This window comes from Megascapheus bottae, chromosome 7 (assembly GCF_031878675.1).
Source record: "Megascapheus bottae isolate mThoBot1 chromosome 7, mThoBot2.hap1, whole genome shotgun sequence".
Lineage (NCBI taxonomy): Eukaryota > Metazoa > Chordata > Mammalia > Rodentia > Geomyidae > Megascapheus > Megascapheus bottae.
Window position 1 is genome coordinate 67,273,288 of NC_143515.1, and position 17,395 is coordinate 67,290,682.

The 17,395-nt window shown below is 46.5% G+C and overlaps 1 protein-coding gene across 3 annotated transcripts in view; it reads left to right on the top strand.

Annotated features, from left to right (window-relative positions):
- Window positions 1-15,565, top strand: part of Kif3c (kinesin family member 3C) — a 35,495-nt gene extending 19,930 nt beyond the window's left edge. The window contains exons 2-9 of one of the 3 annotated variants that reach the window (XR_016536286.1): window positions 1,646-1,747; window positions 3,440-3,562; window positions 5,069-5,187; window positions 5,788-5,904; window positions 12,865-12,973; window positions 13,240-13,412; window positions 13,601-13,774; window positions 14,040-15,565. Coding sequence is in view for 1 of the 3 variants with exons in the window: in XM_090337341.1 (XP_090193467.1) it covers window positions 1,646-1,747; window positions 3,440-3,562; window positions 5,069-5,187; window positions 5,788-5,904; window positions 12,865-12,973; window positions 13,240-13,412; window positions 13,601-13,694 (837 nt within the window). In the remaining 2 variants the exon portion in view is untranslated. Of the gene's footprint in view, window positions 1-1,645; window positions 1,748-3,439; window positions 3,563-5,068; window positions 5,188-5,787; window positions 5,905-12,864; window positions 12,974-13,239; window positions 13,413-13,600; window positions 13,954-14,039 lie in introns of those variants that run through there. The other 2 variants (XR_016536287.1, XM_090337341.1) reach the window with 2 other exon arrangements.
- Window positions 15,566-17,395: the final 1,830 nt, after the last annotated feature.

A 17,395-nucleotide genomic window follows, 5' to 3' on the forward strand; every position in this document is an offset into this window, starting at 1 on the left:
GTAGAAAGGTTGCCATGTATGTGAAATTTCAGAATTTACTTCCTCTGAGGATGAGTTAAGTCTGTGACACAGATGATGGATAGGGGTGACACGGTTAGCTTCTCATTGGCTTTCCTCTTCCTGGTTTCCATGGTGGTGGGGGAGGGGACATTGGTGTGGCCCCACTGGCCAGCTTTGCTCACATGTCCACTGGCACCTTTACACATCCCAGTCCTGCTCCCCCAGTTCAGTGGTCCACATCCTGCCCCATTCCTTTGAAAGCCAGGTAGATCAGCCACTTCCACTGAGGGGAAGGAAAGATCAGCAGGTGACATCCAATTTCTTCTGGTGGCTCAAGGTGATGTCAACCTTCCAGGAGACCTGTGATGAAATCAGAGAGCAGCTGGCTACCCTGGGGCACACCCTCTTGTTGACAATAGAGACAGTACATTTTATGGAGTCATAATAGATGCAAATGAGCTAACTTCAGCTTCTAATTCCTGCAGCACCCACTGAAGGTCTGTGACCAACACTCATCTAGAACTTTCTACAGCACAGGCTCTTAGAGACTGGGCTCCAGGGTTCAAATCTTTCTTCTTTATTACTTCCTAGCTGCCTGGGCCCAGACTAGGTCTTCTCCCTTTCTTCATTGGTTAAATGGGGACAGGAGGCAGTCCTTTCTCTTAGGGGAGCTGGAAGTAATGCCTGGTGATGACGTAGTTCTGCACCTGACAGACATTGCCCTGCGTGTTCACCAGCCACAGGATGAAGTGGCTGTGTTCCAGTACACCCGATGTGAGCACTGAGCCTCCAGCCTGGTGGGGTAGAGCCTGAGTCCTCCGGACTGTCAGCAAAGCTCATGTTGCCTCTGGAGTTCCATTGGGTTGCTGCAGAATCTCTTTCTTGGGTTTTTCTTCTGATTTCTACAGAGGTCAAAGTTTAGACCTTTTCCTGCTGCCCATGAGGTGAGCTGTCCTCTTGACTTGGGAGCTGTTTAGCTTAAGGGCTAGTCTGGTTAGTTTCTGACTTTCCTTTCCCTTTCCTGAATACCAACTGGGACCTAGTTGCTAGGATTAAATCACCACCTACTCTCCTTAGAGGAATGGAGAACCAATCTTCCTCTGTATCCAAAGCAAAGAAGTCAGGTGCTCTGTATTCCCAGAGGTCTCTATCCTCCCTCCCTCCCCCCACCTCTCTCTCTTTCTCTCTGTCTGTCTCACCAGTATTTGTGTCAGGTTTGAACTCAGGGCCTGGGCATTGTCCGTTAGTCTTCTCTGCTCAAGACTGACTGTCTACCACTTGAACCACAGCTCCTCTTCGGGTTAGTCTTAGTGGTTAATTGGAGATAGGAGCTTCAGCTGGCTTTGAACTATTATCATCACATCTCAGCATCCCGAGGAGCTAAGACGTGAGCCATGAGACACCAGCATTGGGGGCCTCCCTTCCTTTGCTTTTCAAATGACCGTGTCAACAATAGGAGCCTTGTGCTTGGGGCTCAAGAGGCTGGAGGGGAAACGCATTCTTATCAACATCCCAGGCACCATCTGGGAACATCTTAGATCATTCCAGAAGGACCATAGAGCTAGGGGGTAAAAATCTAAGGAAGGGCTCTTGTGACTGTCCAGGAAGCCTGCCTCTCAGCCTCTCTGCGCCTCTGTGTTGCCAGGCTATGGAGAGCAAGCTGCTCATTGGCGGCAGGAACATCATGGATCACACCAATGAGCAGCAGAAGATGCTGGAACTGAAGAGGCAGGAGATTGCCGAGCAGGTAGGGTCACCAAGGCTTCAGGTCCCCTTGAGGGGAGGGAGTACATGGTCTCAAAGTCGTGTGTAGGACACAACCATGGCTCTAAGCCATCATGCACTTAGGAACCTTGGTATTATAGTGCTGAGAATCTAAGACATACCACTGTGGGTCCCGTGGCTCTTCCAGCCCAGGATCACCCCTCTGGCAGGGCGCTACTAGCTGATGTGTGCTGGCTGTTCATGCAGTCAGCCTCTGCAAGGATATGAGTTTATGGGCATCCATGTGACTGTTTACTAGCATCAAGAATGACACTTTAGGGGGCGAGGTGGCTCACGCCTGTAATCCTAGCTAATCAGGAGGCTGAGATCTGAGGATCGAGGTTCAAAATCAGCTCTGACCCTACAAAGCCTGAGAGACTCCTAGATCCAATTAATCACCAGAAAACTGGAAGTGGCACTGTGGCTCAAGGAGTAGCCCAGTAGCCTTGAGCGGAAGAGCTCAGGGACAATGCCCAGGCCCAGAGTTCAAGTCCCACAACTAACAAAAACAAAAAAAACAATGACACTTTGGGCCAGGAGCATAGCCTAGGGGTAGAGTGTTGCCTTGCATGCACCAAACCCTGGGTTCAATTCCTTGATGCCACATACACAGAAAAAAATCAGAAGTGGTGCTGTGGCTCAAATGGTAGAACACTATCCTTGAGAAAGTCCAAAGACAGTGCCCAGGCCCTAAGTTCAAGCCCTAGAAGACAATTTGAGCTGGGCGCCAGTGGTTCATTCCTATAATCCTAGCTACACAGAAGGCTGAGATCTTAGGATCAAAGTTCTGAGCTGGCCCAGATAGAAAGTCCCTGTGACATGACAAAACGGGCTGCTGCAGATTAGGGAGCGTGGCGTGGTCTCCCGGGCACAGCAACACGGTCCGTTGCAGATTAGGGAGCACGGCATGGTCTCCTGGGCATGGCAAAACTGGGTCGTTGCAGGATAGGGAGTTTGAGAAAAGTCCCCATGAGATTCTTCTTTCCAGTTAACCACTCAAAACCTGGAAGTGGTACTATGGCTCAAGTGGTAGAACGCTAGCCTACCATTCAGGGATAATGCCCAGGCCCTGAGTTCAAGCCTTGCAACCAACCAAAAAAAAAAAAAAGGGAATGACAATGTGTAGGTTACCAGTTAACCTTTTTGTTGCCAGTCCTGAGCTTCTTTTTACTCAAGGTTAGCCTTCTACCACTTGAGCCACAGCTCCACTTCTGCCTTTTTCTTATTGAAGATAAGAGTCTCACAGACTTTCCTGCTCAGGCTGGCTTGAACCATGATCCTTATGAGATTGCAATCTCCTTAGTAGCTACAATTACAGGCATGAGCTCCAGTTAACTTTTTGACACTACCGTAGGGAAAGGGGAGACATTTTGGAAGCCAACATCTAGGGGTAATACCCCCTGGAGTATGCCAGTTGTTAGAGATGTGGGGTCTCCATCCTCAGGGCAGCATCTGAACAAGGCATGGCCATACAAGCTGAGTTGAGAGGATTCACACCCTCTGCTTTACGTCAGATAGGGTGGAGCAAAGGGTGTCCTCCCTTCTTCCTGGACCCCACAGCCATGGAGAAGGCAGGACCTGTGTGACAGGCAGAGTGAGCCATCCTCGGAGTTCCCTTGGCTCTCTCTCAGTACATTCTGTTCCATGGTCGTCCCCTCATCCTGCCTTGGCCTAGAAACGCCGTGAGCGGGAAATGCAGCAGGAGATGATGCTGCGAGACGAGGAGACCATGGAGCTCCGGGGCACCTACACGTCCCTGCAGCAGGAGGTGGAGGTCAAGACCAAGAAACTCAAGAAGGTGAGAGATGCTGCAGCGTGGGGGCCCTGAGAGCCTCTCCCCAGGGCAGGCAGCTGCCCCACGGATGTGCATTTCAAGAACCCATCCCCACTTCTTATCTTGTTGGTCATGGGGCTTGAACTCAGGGCCTGGGTACTGTCCCTGAGCTTTTTAGCTCAAGGCCAGCACTCTGTCACTGTAAGCCACAGCACCACTTCCAATTTTTGAGTAGTTAATTGGAGAGAAGAGTCTCAAGAGGATTTTTCTGCCCAAGCTGCCTACCAATGGTGATCCTCTTATCTCAGCCTCCTGAGTAGTCAGGACTACAGGCATGAGCCATTGGTGCTTGGTGTCCATCCCCACTTTTAATAAACTGCTTAGCCCCTGAGCTAGCTCTGGGGCTGGGCTAGGCATTGCCGAGCAGTGGGAAGGCATGGGTCTGGGGGCAGGGTAGAAGGGCTTTTCCCATAGATGGTGGAGTCTCATGGGCTGGAAACTGTCGCTTCCAGTCTCCAGAAAAGCCATCCTCCTCTTAGATGACGTCTTCCTTTGACTGTCACGAATGACTCACAGTTTGGGAGGCTGGGTCTGGAGAAGGGCCAGGGGTTGTGATGAAGCCTGAGGAGACTCATGCCTAGGGAATCTCAGGAAGAGAACACAGCCCCTCCATGCAGTGTCCCCAGTCCATGAGATGAGGGTTAGGGCAGGAAACAGCAAGGTCCAGCTTGAATTCTGGTAAGAATATAGAGAACTCCCAGGCTAGCAGTGTGGCTGCTCTAGAGCTGGCCAGGCCTAAGACCAGCTCCCATGGAAGTGGCTGTGCTCACTGCTCACTAGATTAGGAGTAGAGTGGAAAAGCAGTGCTGACCTCCATGCCCTCACTTGTAAGAGCTCCTAGAGAAGCAACCATAGGGTATGTCACCTACTTCTCAACCTGTTCTATCTGTAACCCCAGCCTAGGGTCTCCAAATGACACCTGGGTCCTGATTCTCTTCTGTTGATGAGTTATGGGCCTTTTTAGTTAGTCTGTGACTAGATTTCCTTGTCTATAAAGAGTAGGTGTTGGGCTGGACACCAGTGGCTCACACTTGTAATCTTAATTACTCAGGAAGCTGAGATTTGAGGATCGCAGTTTGAAGCCATCCTAGGCAGGAAAGTCTGTGAGATTCTTATTTCCAGTTATCCAGCAAAAGTGTGAACTGGAGGTAGGACTCTAATGGTAAAGGGCCAGTCTTGAGCAGAAAAGCCCCTGAGTTCAAGCCTCTGCGTACTGTCATCAAAACAAAACAACAAAAGATTTCACAAGTCCTTTGCAAATGCCCGCTGAGAGAGAGAGCAGCAGCCAACAGGCCTCGGTGTATGGGACAAGACAGTCTTTAAGTAGGCCACCCTGGCTTAGGATGGTGTTAACAGAAAGAAGTTCATCATTCTGGGTGGAGCCTTGCGGCCTTGAGCCTGCAGCCCACAGGGCCCAGGCTAGGCGTTGACACATGGAGCAGCCTCTGAGCTGCACCTGTCCTTACCCAGCTCTATGCCAAGCTGCAAGCGGTGAAGGCGGAGATCCAGGACCAACATGACGAGTACATCCGCGTGCGGCAGGACCTGGAGGAGGCGCAGAATGAACAGACCCGGGAACTCAAGCTCAAGTAGGGCCAGGTCCTCTTTTGGTTCCGGTTCTGGGTCCCCCTGCATTCCTCAGGGCCTCCCTACCAGATGCTTCTTCTCACAGGCTGCATCCTGACAGCCTGCTCACTCACAGGTCCTTATGTTGTAGGAATCAGTGTGTCTGAGGGAAGAGGGGTAGGCCCAGTTCTGAAGTTTCCTCTGACCCTTTAGTCTAAAGTTGATGAACCCCCAAGGTGGATGCTGGGTACTAGTCAGAAGTAACCTTAAGTGCCTACAATGTTACCTTAGAAGCAGTGGCCTAGTGGTAGAGTGCCTGCCTAACACGCACGAAGCCCTGGGTTCGATTCCTTGGTACCACATACATAGAAAAAGCCAGAAGTGATGCTGTGGCTCAAGTGGCAGAGTGCTGGCCTTGAGAAAGTCCAAGGACAGTGCCCAGGCCCTGAGTTTAAGCCCAGGACTGGCAAAAAAAAAAAAAAAAAAAAAAAAAAAACAGCGACTTTCAAGTCCCATTATTACTATAGAGATTTGTTCCCTCCACCATTTTGGGTTTTTCAACCTCCTCTGTTGCCTGTATTCACTTCCTCCCTTCCCCACTCCTACCTTATTCCTACTTCCAGGTATCTAATCATCGAGAACTTCATCCCCCCGGAGGAGAAGAACAAGATCATGAACCGCCTCTTCCTGGACTGTGAGGAGGAACAGTGGAAGTTCCAGCCGCTGGTTCCTGCTGGAGTGTGAGTCACTCGAGCCTGTTGTCTGGGCCATGGGACTTTCAAGCCCCCTCCAGTTTGGACTTAGTGAGGGACCTGAGGCCCAGCTTGAGGGAATGGATGTTTTGAGATTGGGGAACAAACTGGGGCCATGTAGAATGAAGAATGGCTGGGGTGGGGAATGTGGCTTAGTAACAGAATGCTTGCCTAGCATTCATGAAGCCCTGGTTTTGATTCCTCAGTACCACATACACAGAAAATGCCAGAAGTGGCCCCATGGCTAGAGTGGAAGAATGCTAGCTCAGGGATAGTGGCCAAGCCCTGAGTTCAAGTCCCAGAATTGGCAAAGAAAAAAAAGAATGAAGGTTGGCTCTCTCAGAACCTAACATAAAAGTTTCCATGAAGGAAAGATGTTAGAGCTGGGTTAAGGGGTATCTCACTTGCCTGAGATACAAAAGTTCCCTGTAAGTAGAGGAATGGGGGGCTTGTAGGAACAGCTGTGTCTCTTTGGCAATCCCAGTGATGCTTACAGCTGGCCACTTATGGTGACTTCTCATTTGTCAGGTGCCAGAAATAAGAACCATAATTAATTAATATTTGCCCAGCACTGCTGTGTCAGCTACTGTGTTTGAGAATGTAGACAGAAAATAAGACAGTCTGAGATTACAGTTCAGAGAGAAATACTGAGAAGCAATCCGATTAGGACAACACAGAGTCTAGATTTAATGTGTATAGTCTTGTCAAATGGATGATTCATCATTTCCACCTGTTTCCTGCTCCTTGGGTGTAGCTGTCCATTGGCTGAGCATGCAGTGCCCCCTGCTGGTAGTGGTGAGGAACACGGCTGTATATTCACACTGAACAATGTGACTGCCTCACCCAACTGAACTAGCGCTTTGCAGAATGACTGTGGATAGCAATGGTGAAACAGCCCTGGAAATACTTTGTACTGTTATCATAAGAATATTACTGCCGGGGGCTGGGAGTTTGACCTGGTGGCAGCGTACTTGCCTAGCATGCACAAAGACCCCATTCTTCCTGTTCTCTCTTTCCTTTTTGTTTTTTGGGTTTTTTTTGCAGGTCATGGGGCTTGAACTGAGGCTGGGTGTTTTCCCTGAGCTCTTCAGCTCAAGGCTACTGCCCTACCCTTGAGCCAAGCCCCACTTTCTGTTTTCTAGAGGTTAGTTGGAGATAAGTCTCAGGTTCTTTTGTGCCCAGGCTGGCTTTGAACCTTGATCCTCAGATCTCAGCCTCCTGAGTAGCTACAATTACAAGTGTGAGCCACCACACTAGACTCCAGTTGCTTTTTTTTGTTTTGTTTATTTTTTTTTTTTGGTGGTTAATTGGAGATGAATCTCACAAACCTTTCTTCTCAGCCTGACTTTGAACTGTGATGCTCAGCCTTCTGAGTAGTTAGGGTTGCAGGCATTCACCACTAGCACCCAGCTGGGCAGAAGAGTCTTGAACATGTAGATATAGTTCCTCCTATCAATCCGGCCTGGGGTCTAAGGCTTGTAGAAGGTCACCACCTCCCCTTTCCGCATTAGCTCCTAGTATTTGCAAGATAACTAAAGCAGGGCTAAATAATAAACAGAATAGAGTTTTCTCCCAAAGTGTACTTAGCTAATGAGGTCATTGTCCCATCTACTTAACACTGGTGTGGGATATTTTGCTTTACTGTATGCTGGTTATTCTGGGATGAGAACATTGAAAGCTGCTTGAAGTAAAAGGAAAGATTTGGCTTGAAAGGTTATTACCCAAGGTTACTCTGTTCCTATGGAAAGCTTTTGTGGGAAATACTTTTACCCTCCTCCTTCCTGAGCACTACTCCAGCATGTCGGTCTTGAAAACAAGATGTTGTCAGGCAACTCCTGACATCCCAGATAAGCTTATTTTGGAAATTTCTCCATCTTCCTTTTCTCCCTTGACTCTGTGTAGTCACTAGTTGATTGCAAAGTAATCTCAGGTAAGGTGTTTTTTACAACCACAATTTGGTATTGAAGCTGGATGCTGTAGCTCACATCTTTAATCCTAGCCAGTCAAGAGGCTCAGATCTGAGGATCATGGTTTGAGCCAGTCTGGGCAGGAAGGTCCTTGAGATTCTTTTTTTTTTTTTTTTTTTTGCCAGTCCTGGGCTTGAGCTCAGGGCCTGAGCACTGTCCTTGGACTTTCTCAAGGCTAGGGCTCTACCACTTGAGCCTCAGCACCACTTCCGGCTTTTTTCTATATGTGGTACTGAGGAATCGAACCCGGGTCTTCATGCATGCTAGGCAAGCACTTTAACCACTAGGCCAAACTCCCAGCCCCAGTCCTTGAGATTCTTATCTCCAATTTGCCACCCAAAAAAGTCAGGGGTAGAGCTGTGGCTCAAGTGGTAGAGTGGTAGACCTGAGCAAAAAGAGGTCAGGGACAGAGCCTGGGCCCTAATTTCAAACCCCATGACTAGCACCAAAAAATAAAATAAAAATAAAGAATTGCCTTGAGAATTGTTCTAGCTAGCAATAACTGTTTTATAAATATGATGGTTTCATGTCTCATAGTAAATTTTAATTTATTTTTTTAAATTGTCTTCTAGAGCCAGGAGTTTGGCCTAGTGGTAAAGTTCTTGCCTAGCAAGTACAAAGACCTGAGTTCAATTCCTCAGTACCACATCCATAGAAAAAAGTTGGAAGTGGTGCTGTGGCTCAAGTGGTAGAGCTTTAGCCTTCAGAAAAAAGCTTAAGGACAGTGCTCAAGCCCTGAGTTCAACCCTACAACTGGCAAAAAAAAAAAAATTGTCTTCTAGCTGGACACTGGTGGTTCATCCTATAATTCTAGCTACTCAGGAGGCTGTGAACAGAGGATTGCAGTTCAAAGCCAGCCTGGGCAGGAAAATCTGTGAGACTTATCTCCAAATAACCACCAGAAAACTGGAAGTGGAGCTGTAGCTCAAAGTAGTAAAGCAGTAGCCTTGAGCAAAAGACCTTAAGAACAGTACCCAGCCCCTGAGTTCAAGCTCTACAACTGACAGAAGAAGAAAAAAATTATTGCCTAAGGGTACTATATTTGGCAAAATAGCCCATAGTATATAGTTCATAAAATGTTGTTGTGACTTTAATGCTTTCACCTCTGCTTTCAGCCACCCTAACTTGTTTGCAAAGTCATCATAATATAATTGGGAGACTAGACTTTGGATTCAGAGCATTCTGAATCCTACGCTAGCCCCTACTCTGACACTCACTCATGGTCTTGAGAAAGTTTCTGTTTTGGTTTTGCTTGTTTGCTTCAAACTGCAATCCTCAGATCTCAGCCTCTTGAGTAGTTGTGATTACAGGTGTGGGCCACCAGCGCCCAGCTTTAGTTGTGTGATCTTGGGCCTGTCTTCCCATCTGCTCTCTCCACATCTACAGGCTTGTTGTAGCGAAGTGAGAAGTGATCTTAACTTTCCCGTTCCTCCTCAGTGGGGCCATCCCAGTGTTCTTGCTGAACTTCCTTCCTCATCAAAGGGGTGATCAGATGAAGCCTGCAGGGAGAGTGGTATTCACCACTGCACTAGGCACACAGGAAGGCCTTTAACATGAGCAGGGAGTGGACCTGCCATGTGCCTGGCCTCCCAACAGCAAAGCAAAGTGGGGCTCAAGAGCCATATCAGTCCTTGTTTTCATCCATCACGAAGGTCAGCTGCGACCCCCAAGCGAAGTGTCTGTCACTCTTTATTATACAGGATAAAGCAGAAGTGACTGTGTATCTCTTGCCAGGCTGCAAGGCAGGCATTGCACATTGATTTGGGGCTTCTGCACCGTTTTGTATAAAGATACAATGGCCTATGTGGGAATGAGAATTTCTTTCTCTGCTTCTGCCTTTCAGTGTCATCTTTTGAATATTTCATTACTCATTTCATTTTATTGCATCCCTGTTTGAATTAGCAAATGGAATTGAGGAGTACTAATGATCACAGCTGTCACATGCCGAGTCCTTGCAGCCTAATATGCTAAGTGCTTAATATGCTAAGTGCTCGTCTCAGTTCCTGTTAGACTCAGAGATAGAAAAGCACTTTCTTAGAAATGAAAGGAACTGACTCAGTTTGTGAACACAGGTTCATTCGTCTTACTCCAAAGCCTGTACTCTTTATTTTTAAAATCTGAACTGGGTGCTGGTGACTCATGCCTATAATCCTAACTACTCAGGAGGCTGAGACCTGAGGATTTTGTTTCAAAGCCAGCCTAGACAGGAAAGTCCATGAGACTCTCACCTCCAAATAACCACCAGAAAACTTTGAGCTGTAGCTTAAATGGTAGAGGTCTAGCCTTAAACTGAAAAGCTCACTGGGTGGCTGTAATTCTAACTCAGAAGACTGAGATCTGAGGATCTGTGTTCAAAGCTAGCCCGGGCACAAAAGACCATGAGAAGCTTATCTCCAATTAACCACTAGAAAACTGGAAGTGGCGATGTGGCTCAAGGGGTAGGGCAGTAGCCTTGAGCTAAATACTCAGGGACAGCACTCAGGCCCAGAGTTCAAGCCCCACGACCAATAACAACAACAGAAAAGCTCAAGGACAGCATCCACCCAAGGCCTTGAGTTCTAGCCTCACAACTAACCAAAATTAAAAAAAAAAAAAAAAAAGTGGAAACCACCTACTTGTCTTCCTTTCCTTTCTTTTCCTTTCCTTCCCGCATGCCGCTCCTGGGCAGTTCCTGGGCTCTGCCCCTGAGCTTTTGCAGTCTATCACTTGCACAGTTCTACTTTCAGCTTGTTGCTTTTTTTTCTATTTCATTAGAAATAGTCTCACAGACTTTCCTGACCAGGATGATTTTAAACCAGGATCCTCAAATCTCAACCTCTACAGGATTATAAACATGAACCACTGGCACATGGCTTTACTTTCTTTCTTTTGCTATTTGTTTAGAGTAATAAGAATAATAATTTAGGTAGCCGGGAGTTTGGCCTAGTGGTAGAGTGCTTGCTTAGCATGCACCAAGACCTGGGTTCAATTCCTAGGTACCACATACATAGAAAAAAGCCAGAAGTGGTGCTGTGGCTCAAGTGGTAAAGTATCAGCCTTGAGAAAGCCCAAAGACAGTGCTCAGGCCCTGAGTTCAAGGTCCAGGACTGGCAAAAAATAATAATAATCATTTATATTCATTGAGTTGCTAAAGGTAAAATTTCTGCCATGCTGATAATAGACTCATACTTGGAGTGGTACAGTCTTTTCTAGCTGTAAGCACTTGAAAAGCACTTTGATAAATCTAGTAAAGTTGAAATGTACATACCTTTCTTTGCAGCAGTTCTGTTCCTGGGCATATACTGTAGGGGAAGTGCTAATATGTATCTGATGATACTTGTACAAAATGCTTACAGCAGTGCTAGCTAATAACAATAAAAGAAGAGAATGAGAGGGAGGAAATCAAGCTAGATTATTATTACACAAGGATAGACATGCACACGAAGCGCCATATTGAAACCCAATCCAGGAATCCATGTATATAAAAAAATCTTGAAACTAGGTCTTATGATACATGCCTGTAATCCCAGCATTTAGGAAGTAGAGGAGGGGGAGGATCAAGAGTTTGAGGCTAGCTTGGGATACATAGCAAAACCCTGTCTCAAAATAAAAATTTTTTAAAAGCTTAAAGACATGTTTAGAAAGAATAGTTCAGGGCCGGAGTTTGACCTAGTGGTAGATTGCTTGCCTAGCATGCACAAAGACCTGGGTTTAATTCCTCAGTACCATATACATATGAAAAGCTGGAAGTAGTTCTGTGGCTCAAGTGGTAGAGCTCTAGCCTTGATGAAAAGTCCAAGGACAGTGCTCAGGCCCTGAGTACAAGTTCCAGGACTGGCAAAAAGAAAAAAAAAAAGAAAGAAAGAAAGAATAGTTCATATATTAGACAGGTCAAGATTTAAAAATTTAAAATAGGCATACAAATGACACATATTGTTTAAGGATACCCATATATATATATATCCAATTAACCACTCAAAAACCTGAAGTAGCACTGTGGCTCAAGTGGTAGACCACTACCCTTGAGCACCAAGAGGCTGTGAGATAGCACCAGGCTCTGAGTTCAAGCCCCACAACCATCATCAACAACAAAGAGCATAAAAACGTATGGCATTGATCAACAACAAACTACTAGGGAGGCTGGAGCAAGTTCCAGGACCAAAAAGAAGAGCCATGTACCAAGGGCTTACAACTACAGTCCTTAGATACTGGTGGATGAAATCTGGTGATTGATATTCAAAGCCAACTCAAACAGGAAATTCCATGAGACTTTGCATTGCCAATTCACCACCAAAAAGATAGAAGTAGAGCTGTGGCTCAGATGGTGGAATGATAGCTTTGAGCCAAAAAAAAAAAGCCCAGGCCCTCAATTCAAGTCCACTCAATACCAACACAAAACAGCAACATTACACACACTCAAGAAAAAGATTTAATTCTGAGCCAGGTACCAGTGGCTCATTCCTAAATTCTTAGCTACTCAGGAGGCTGAGAGCTGAGACTTGTGTATGAAACCTGTTCAAGCAGGCAAGTCCATGAAATTCTTATTTCCAAGTAACCATCAAAAAGCTAGAGGTAGAGCTGAGGCACAAATGATAGAGCCTTGAAGATAAAAACTCAATGCCTATCTGGGCACAGCTACTCAGGAGGCTGAGATCTGAGGATCACGATTCAAAGCCATCCAGGGCACTAAAGTTCGGGAGACTCTTATCTCCAATTAACTACTAGAAAACCATAAGTGGCATTGTGGTTCAAGGGTAGTAGCCTTGAGCTGAAGAACTCAGGGACCAGGCCCAGGGGTAGGGCAGTAGCTTTAAGTTGAAGAGCTCAGAGTCAGTGCCCTGGCCCAGAGTTCAAGGCTCATGACTAAAAAAAAAAAAAAAAGAAAGAAAGATGCTGCAGTCCTCATAGCCTGTTGGCTACCTTAATGATGCTTAGTTCCTCATGACACCATTTCCCTTTGTGTTTGAAGGAAATTCATTCGAATAAATTCTCTTCCCTACAGCAATAACAGCCAAATGAAGAAGCGGCCAACATCTGCAGTGGGCTACAAGAGGCCTATCAGCCAGTATGCTCGCGTTGCCATGGCAATGGGGTCCCACCCCAGATATCGGGTAAGAAGGTGGAACTGGAAAGGGAGAGAAAAAAAAAGTGAAAAGATGCTCACTGTACTTTAACTTCCTCTTGTGACATCCAGAATGTATTGAGTAGCCTGGCACTGGTGACTCACCCCTGTAATCTAGCTACTCAGAATGTCAAGATCTGATGATCACAGTTTGAAGCCAGTCCCGGGCAGGAAAGCTTGATTGAGTGTCTTGAAGGTATGCCTGTTGAGGTCATTGAGATTGTTGTTTATATCCGACATGTGATTTTACTGCAGGCTGAAAATATAATGTTTTTGGAGTTGGATGTGTCCCCTCCAGCTGTGTTTGAGCTGGAATTCTCTCATGATCAAGAACAAGACCCTCGTACCCTACACTTGGAGAGGCTCATGCGATTGGACAGCTTTCTAGAAAGACCTTCCACGTCTAAAGTCCGAAAGTCCAGATCCTGGTCAGTTCTACCTTAGTTCCTTCCAGTGAGCGCTGGGCTTGCAGGCAGCAGAGCTTCATAGGTTAAGGCTGCAGTGGGTGTTGATTGTGCCCTAAAGGCAGTGGGGAGAGGAGGGGAAAGAGCTTCACTTTTCTGTCTCCCTCAGGCCACTAACCTCCTCTTTCCCTGCCTCCTCTCAATCTCTGCAGGTGCCAGAGTCCTCAGCGGCCCCCATCCTCCACCACACATGCCTCGCTGGCCTCTGCCCCTCTGCGCCCTGCAACCGTGGTAGACCACGAGTGACAGACATCCTTCAGTCAGGCTGCCCATCTGACAGACTCCTAAGATGGCAGCCAACCCTGGCTCATCTCATCCGCCGCTTGGTGCGTGTGTGTATGTGTGTGCACGCGTGCAGATGTGTGTGCATTATGTGTGTGTGTGTGTGTGTGTGTGTGTGTGTGTGTGTGTATGAGAGAGAGAGAAGGTGCGAGAATTGGGCAGGTGATGCCTCTGCCTGCTCTTCTGCGCCTCCCCTATTTAATTCACGTTATTTATTCATGGAGCTCAGTGAGTGTGAGGAGATGCCCTTGCCTGATTTGTTTGGGCCTGCCATGGTCACTGTGTATCCCTCTTTTCTCTTGACTGGAGACCCCTAGTCAGACCTCAAGCTCCTCCTCGTGTCAGCTGCACCTAGAAGGGAAGGTGGCCAGTGCTGGAGAAGACAGTGCTTTTCGTGCCCATCTCACGCCATGGTCCCCATCTTTTCCTGCCCTGATGGTGCACAGCCACCATACACTTTCTGGGACTAGAAAACCGCTGGATGTCCATTGAGGACGAGAGGCATCCTGAGGTTGGGGGGAGGGAGGGGCGCTGTACTCTGTGTGGACACAGCCCCCCAGTCTCCACTTTGTGGACCTCAGATAACCTCTTCCAGCCTCTCGGGCCCTATCAAAGAACTCAATGGCTCACCAACACTCTGCCCACAGCTTTTCAGCTTTGGCGAGAACTCATGGCTTCCCAAACTCTGCTTCCTATCCACTGACCCAACCCTTGGATGGGAACCAATCAGTGATTGAGTGCCACCTCTGGACCTGTAGGAAATGGAATCATATTGAGACCATCAGGAGACTGTTATCAAGGGAAGTCCCGCCTCTGGGGCCCTTGGCTTCAATCCCTTCGGAGAAGTTCCTTTGGTCAACAAGACATCAAGCCAGCTTCCTGTTTTTGAGCTGTGGCTTCTTCCTGCTTTGACCATGCTTCCCTGATGATGTCAGAGCTCAGTTCCTAGTGGAAAGGATCGGTGTCATTCTGTCCCCAACTAAATGAAGGTACCAAAATCTGTTGCTTTTTTTTACTCTTCACTTAGTACAAGAAACAGTCTGTGCTGGCTTTGCCAGTTGCCTTTGTTTCGGTGTGGGGAACACTGTTTTGTTGAAAACGGATTCACCTTCTCATGAAAATTGGTCCTTCTTCATCCTCCTTTGTGACAGCCCAGAATGTCTCAGATATTGCAAATAATCAGTAAATTTCTATCAAAAAAGAAAAAAAGCTCATTTTCATTGACTTTTTTTTACATGCCAGATGTTTTTATACTTTATTTATTTATTTATTCATTTATTTATTTTTGCTGGACCTAGAACTTGAATTCATGGCCTGGGCTCTGTCCCTAAACTTTTTTGCTCAACGTAGCGCCCTACCTCTTCTAGCTTTTTTAGGGGCTTAATTGGAGTCTCATGAATTTTCCTGCCCAGGCTGGCATAACACCACGATCCTCAGATCTCAACTTCCGTAGTAGTTAAGATTAGAAGCATGATCCACTAGAGGCTCAACCACACTTCGTTTTAAAATTTCTCTAAACACATGCATTTCCACAGTGTTGCTTATGGTTAGCTTATACTTGAAGTTAAATTTAAGTTAAAATTTAAATTCTATTCTACAGCCATACTAGAGTCATACTTCCCAATCCTTTCCTAATCTTCTAAGAGATATATCTCTGGTTCTGTGTCTGGTTTTTTTTTTTTTTTTCAGGCCTGAATCTACTCAAAAGATATTGATCAATACCTAAATATCATATAAAAGAAATGATGTAATTTGTACAGTAAACGTTTAATAGTGTACTATTTGTATGAATTAGTTGAACGAGCAGGAAATTTGCTAATTCTAAAGATTGTAACATCAACTTGCTTTTGAAATGTATTTTAGCTGAGGCATGAAGGCGTAAGTCATGTAAGCAACAATAAGTTAGTGCTTGAAATGCACTAAGAGTTGGAGCTGTCAGTTGTTGGGGTAAAGCATGAGCTGAAGGATCTGCCTGAAGTTTGGTGTGTCCCAGGTAACAGAGGGACTGTGTTCTTCCCTGCAAGAGATAAGCTCCTGTTGGTACATTTACATTCTTCTCTGAAGATGGGCTGATGTCCTGCAGTTGCTGTCTTTTCTGTTGTAATGGCTGGACAAGATGGTTGAGCTACTCGCTCCTGTCCTTCAAGGAAATCACCATTTTCATCCTAGCCCACTCAGGATCCAGATCAGAGTTTTGGCTGGAGCTGGAGCAGGAGTTGTGTGTAGAAATCCCCCAGGTGGCCTGGGCATCGAGGGACTTCCATTGAACCTCTCCCACCAACCTCATTCTTACCTGTGGACAAAGCAGCACGTGTCACCCCATTGACCACTTGGACACATCCGCCCTGCATTGTCTGCTCACTCGTCCCTCACAGTCTTAGAGCACAATATACTCCACATCACTGCTCCCAGCCTGAAGGCTGGGCCCGAGGTATGGTCACAAGAGGAGCTCCTGCCTGCAGTTTTGTGTATGTGTGTATGTGTGTGCGTTTGTGTGTGCGTTTACCTGTCTAGGAAACACTGCACTCAACGTAAGATAATCTGGGAACAGGGCCACTGGGAGTGGCTAGATCTTAATTTCTGCCTCCCCCTTTTCCTTTTGATGTATCAGACATTTGATTGACAAAGTAATGGCCTTGATTAGGACCAAATTTCCCTGTCAGTCACTATGGTCTTCATTTAGGACAACAGTTAATGCAGTGGCCTATTCTTGTCGCTCTATACATATGATTGTATGGGACATATGTAATATACAAATATAGAGAGATATATATAAAACATTACCCTCTGTCCCCTTGGCTTAGGATGGAGGCCTCTCAGTTGAGCAGAAATGTGTCACAGCTCAGTGTTGCCCATAACCTTCAGGCCTCACCCTGTTCAGATTAACACAGTCGACAATAAAGGAATGAGTATCGTTGCAGAGTTGCTTGCCTGCCTCTTTCCTTGGTCTCAACCTACTGGTAGTTCTCTCTCTCTCTCTCTTTCTTTCTTTCTCTTTCCTTCTTGCTTTTTTTTTTTTTTACAGTCCCAGGGCTTGAACTCAGGGCCTGGATGATGTCCCTCAGCTGCTTTTGCTCTGAAGGCTAGTGCTCTACCACTCTGAGCCATAGCTCCACTTCCAGTTTCTGGTAGGTAATTGGCAATAAGAGTTTCATAGACCTGCTGGAGCTGGCTTTGAACTGTGATCCTCAGATTTCAACCTCCTGAGTAGGATTATAGGTATGAGCCACCGGATGCCTGGCTTTCCCTTTTTCTTTTCTTCCCACCTTTTATCTCCTAATTTTTCTAATAGGGATTCAAGAGTATTTGCATCTGCCCAAGTATGGCTGCTTATGCTTATAATCCCAGCTACTCAGGATGTTGAAGGGTTGGGGGTGGAGAGTAGCCAAAGCTAAAGAAAAAACCTCCATCTCAATAGCTGGGCACAATAGAACACAGCTAAACATTGGCAGAGGGTAAAATAGGAGAGTTGCAGTCCAGGTACTGGCCTGGGCAAAAAGTGAAACCTATCTGAAAATAACTGGTGCAAAAATATCAGAGGTGTGACTCAGTAGGACAGCATCTGCCTAGTAGGAATTAGATCCTGAGTTCAAATCCCAGTACACACACACACACACACCGTGTGTCTTTGGAGTCCAACTGTAGTTATCAATACCTTGGGGGAA